At 37.5% G+C, this 4098-nt stretch overlaps 1 protein-coding gene across 3 annotated transcripts in view; it reads right to left on the bottom strand.

Moving 5' to 3' along the window:
- Positions 1-1536: 1536 nt before the first annotated feature.
- Positions 1537-4098, bottom strand: part of LOC108628686 (uncharacterized) — a 16402-nt gene continuing 13840 nt past the window's right edge. For 2 of the 3 annotated variants that reach the window (XM_018030777.2, XM_026816648.1), the window contains 3 exons: positions 2934-3174; positions 1865-2106; positions 1537-1789 (listed from right to left, as the gene is read on the bottom strand). In XM_018030777.2, the coding sequence (XP_017886266.1) occupies positions 1559-1789; positions 1865-2106; positions 2934-3174 (714 nt within the window). In that variant the 3' untranslated portion in view covers positions 1537-1558. The remainder of the gene's footprint in view (positions 1790-1864; positions 2107-2933; positions 3175-4098) is intronic. The other variant, XM_026816649.1, reaches the window with a different exon arrangement.

The following is a 4098-nucleotide window of genomic DNA, read 5'->3' as shown; positions in this document are numbered from 1 at the left end:
CCATGGTCGCGTCGTCCCCACTTTCCGGCCGAGGGAAAAAATATCTCAACGCTGCTGCGAGGTCCCATAAGGCTGCCACTCTTTAGTAATTTCTCCTCGGTGACAATACTAACGTAACATTCCACGATATCTTAACAAAATGCATAGACCAAATTGTACTATACGATTTATATTGTACATGCTTTGAAATTGAATATTTATCAGAAAGAATTTCCTGAGTACGCAGGCATGATAGAAAGTCGTTTCAACAAAGGTATGGTACGAAAGGAGTTGTTAGACGAAGGCGATAAATTTTTCCGCGGTCGCTTCAGTAGATATCATGATTTCTTACCATACAATTGTGTTCAAAAATATTAAGCTACCTCACTAACACGGATTTAATGACTTTGAAAGAAATAAATGTTGATACCGATTATTTGAAAGAAATAAATGTTCTAACACAAGCAATGTAACAAAACAAGAAACATTGTAATACTTACCACTTACTTTTGTACTTGTTCATTAATATTTTTATACTAATAAATAGTTATTTTGTGTTTTATTTACGATAGTTTTTATCTTTCCTTTTCATCCTCTAGCTTCATTTCACAGCTGTTCTCCATTTTACGCAGTTCTCCATGGTATCAATTATTTCTACTGACTGAAAATATTCTATTTTATGCTACACGCGCTCGTATTCGTCAGTGTTTTTCAAAAACTATGGCTCACTTTGCATTTTGGTAAAGGAAGTTGTAGAAACACAGAATCACCTCTCGTCGGTTCTAACACTTTTTCTGGGACACCCTGTATAATCAATCACATCATACTTAAATGAATGGTTTTGATCTCTCTCCACTTTTACTTTCTTATAATGTATTTCGTATGAGAATTAGAATTGTATCGGAATAATTCCAACATTTCGACAGATTTTATTTGGATGTTTGCAAGGATAGAGAATATCTAGCTTATGCTTATAAATATTATTTATTTTAACGATATACAGGCTAAGATCGTAGAAAAGCAAATTGTGCATTAAAACGCTGCATCTTTTTAAATAAATGTTTCTTTCTGCAACATTTTTCAAAATAGTAAGGATAGACCAATAGCAGGTGTTTTAAATAGCATAAACATCACGCAGCCAATTATTAGGGCCTACATTTTTTCTTTTTACGTGCTCTACTTTTATTGTGCTTTTTGCGGAAGTGTATGCCCGCACACCAACGATCGTAAATCAACATTCACCCATTTCTAATTGGTTTACGAGATTCTCCCCCTGCTGCTTTATCAAAAATAATCATCGAGATTTGATTACTGGACGAAGAACATTCTTCATGCGTTAAGCAAAACAATTATAGTAAATGCCCCAATTTCTGTTCACGTTACAATTTTTACTCACTAGTTTAGGATCGTAATTATAAAAAAAAAGACAGTGAGTAGAAATTGTGGTGTAAACAAAAATTGGGACATTTACTATGTACGCAGTGCGAATATATAAATATTTTTGTGTTAGAAAGTATCTCACTATATGTGATTAGGATTGATCGATGTCGGTGCGGCTGACGCTAATATCTATCTTTCTTTATTGTCGGACCATAATCTCGTAATCGGCGTATGCAATCTCGGCACCGCCATACGGTATGTAGCAAACGCTGTGCGAGGGTTGGATCTTGCCGATCGTCAAGGTGCCTTCATGATGCACGCGGCCGACGAAGAGCGACTCTCCATCCTCCGTTTCACCGGCCGGAATCGCGTTGGAAGGAATGTTGTTTCCGCTCGTTGGCACCCAGGCAGGAGTACAACCACAGAGAACCTAATTAAGAAAAACATAATTTATATAATGCTTATAAGAACTAGGAAAAATTAAATGATCTTCGATCACTGGTACCTCGTATTCAGACTTCGCGTGCTCGCCACCACCCCAAGCTACATAGCAGACTGAGTGCCCTGGTTTCACTTTGCCAGGCAACATAGCACCTTCGTGATTCGCTCGGCCCACATACAACGGCTCGCCACCATCATTCCCGCCCTCGACTGCTGATGGAGGAATTATTCCGTCGGATACTTGGCACCAGCAGAACTCTCCAATGTCCCGCACTCCTTCCACGGGTGGAGCAGATGCGTTCGTGTCTAAAAAGAGATGGCAATGTTAAGCAGATGTTTCGAAATCGTTTCTTTCAGGCGACTTGCAGGCGAGCTACAAACATTTTTCCATGCTTCACATATTGATACAAGCTAAATGTCCCAATTTCTATTTGTTCACTTATTTTTCTAACATATAAAATAACTAGAGAAGAAAGTGTTTTTCATATGATTAAACATTCTCATACACGATTCCATTATGTAATACACGTTGTAAATCGCAATTGACCTGTAAAAACTGATAAAATATAGAAAATTGTTAGATTTTCGGTGTTTCATGCTACTCAGCTTATCGTTAGTCAGAGTCATGGAGACTTTCTGATTGAGTAGAAACATAAACATGAGTGAATGAAGTAGAAATACGTATATTTGAGGTGTAAAGTATATTTATGTATATTACAGAAAAAATTGCTTGTAAATGAGTTCTTGCCAGATTCATCTTATCTAAGTAAAAATTGGGACATTTACCAATGTTAATTTAATTGAAAAACACTTGAATATAATACATGTATGCAAATGATAGTATGAAGGTTTAAGGAATCATGTGTCGCATAGCATGACGCAATAATCTCGGCAGAGTTATAGTTTCGTGTAACACACGACTTTTTTACAGTTACGCATGATCGTAAGGTAGCTTCTTGGCAAGCAATTATAAGCTCTGAACCCTCAGAAAGTCGGTGAAACGACGAATGGAATTACGAAAATAGGTTTTTTAGTCATAAAAAAAACCTGCCCCTTTTGATATCGATCACCAAGCTCGATAACTTCGACTCGAAACGAAGAAGAAACAAAAAAAAATTCAACAAGCAAATTACTTTGAAAACTGGGAGTTCGATTGGACGGGAAGAGTACGTTTTGAAGTTTCCATTTGCCGGTCGCGCCCCAACCAGTGCGCACGCCCACGTAGCTCACGCCGATCGGCTTAGGATCCTGCCAATCCATGATCGTGGAACCGTTAAGACCGCCGGCCCTGACCGTGATGTGGCCATCGAGCCAGCAGATCGCAAACTTCCTCGTTTCGTTTTCGCTCAACAGATTCGGCGTGTCCACGCGCACCTGTCAGAATCACATCTTCATAAACCCGAACGAGACGATCCTTCGTCTTCCCGAAACACGACTCTCGTTTCCTTTAATTCTTTCTTCATTGTATTTATTAAGGTAGTTTTTCCCATACAATATTAATCGGAATGAGGTATAAAAATAAACAGCTATAAATACAAGACCTTTTCTGAAATGGAGATATAAGTTCATATACATATTAAGAACAGAGTCAAGAAAGCAGACGTGGTCGTGGATCAGGTATGGGCAGAGAATTTTACTTTATAGAGTGGAGCTATTTGGATGGTTTGAAGTAAGAGAAATACAAGTAAAATATATTAGATGGTGTTTGGAATTAAAAGGAAGTACGTAATGCATTGCAAGAAACTAATACGGACATGGATGAAGGATGTTAACTCTTAAGGAATAAATGGAGTAAGAAATTGAGTAACAATCTATTGAAGGCAAACCTACGAGAAAAGATGGAAGAGCTTGAAGAAGCAAGAGGTGGGAAAGAGAGGCTAGAGTACATGAGAAGTAAATAAACACATTATATGGTATACAATACCGGACAGGGGCGGAGGACACTAAGCGGCCGCGTGGGGTCCTGGGTAGCCAAGGGGTCCCGGAGGAGCCCGGAGGTCTAAAAATATCTTCATTGAAGATTTTAGAAATGACCGAAAAGGTTCAAAGAACGCTCCGTAAAATAATCAAACAAATCTAAAAACAAAATGTTAAATTTATGACCTCTAAATTGTACTTTTTAACTGATTATTTCAGTAAATGTTTAATAGTGACGCGAAATAGAACAACATACTTTAATAATATTTTTTGTACAAGTAAGTTTTCAGAGTTTTGCTAATAACGGAATAAAAATTAAGAGGCTCTCAAAATGTTTAAATTAAAAAGTTTTCTAATCAATAATCCAAGGAAAGATAAGTT

This window comes from Ceratina calcarata, unplaced genomic scaffold (genome assembly GCF_001652005.2).
Source record: "Ceratina calcarata isolate Rehan_Ccalc_2016 unplaced genomic scaffold, ASM165200v1 scaffold537.2, whole genome shotgun sequence".
Lineage (NCBI taxonomy): Eukaryota > Metazoa > Arthropoda > Insecta > Hymenoptera > Apidae > Ceratina > Ceratina calcarata.
The sequence above is the reverse complement of the archived record's forward strand: the minus strand, read 5'-3'. Positions and strand labels throughout refer to the sequence as shown.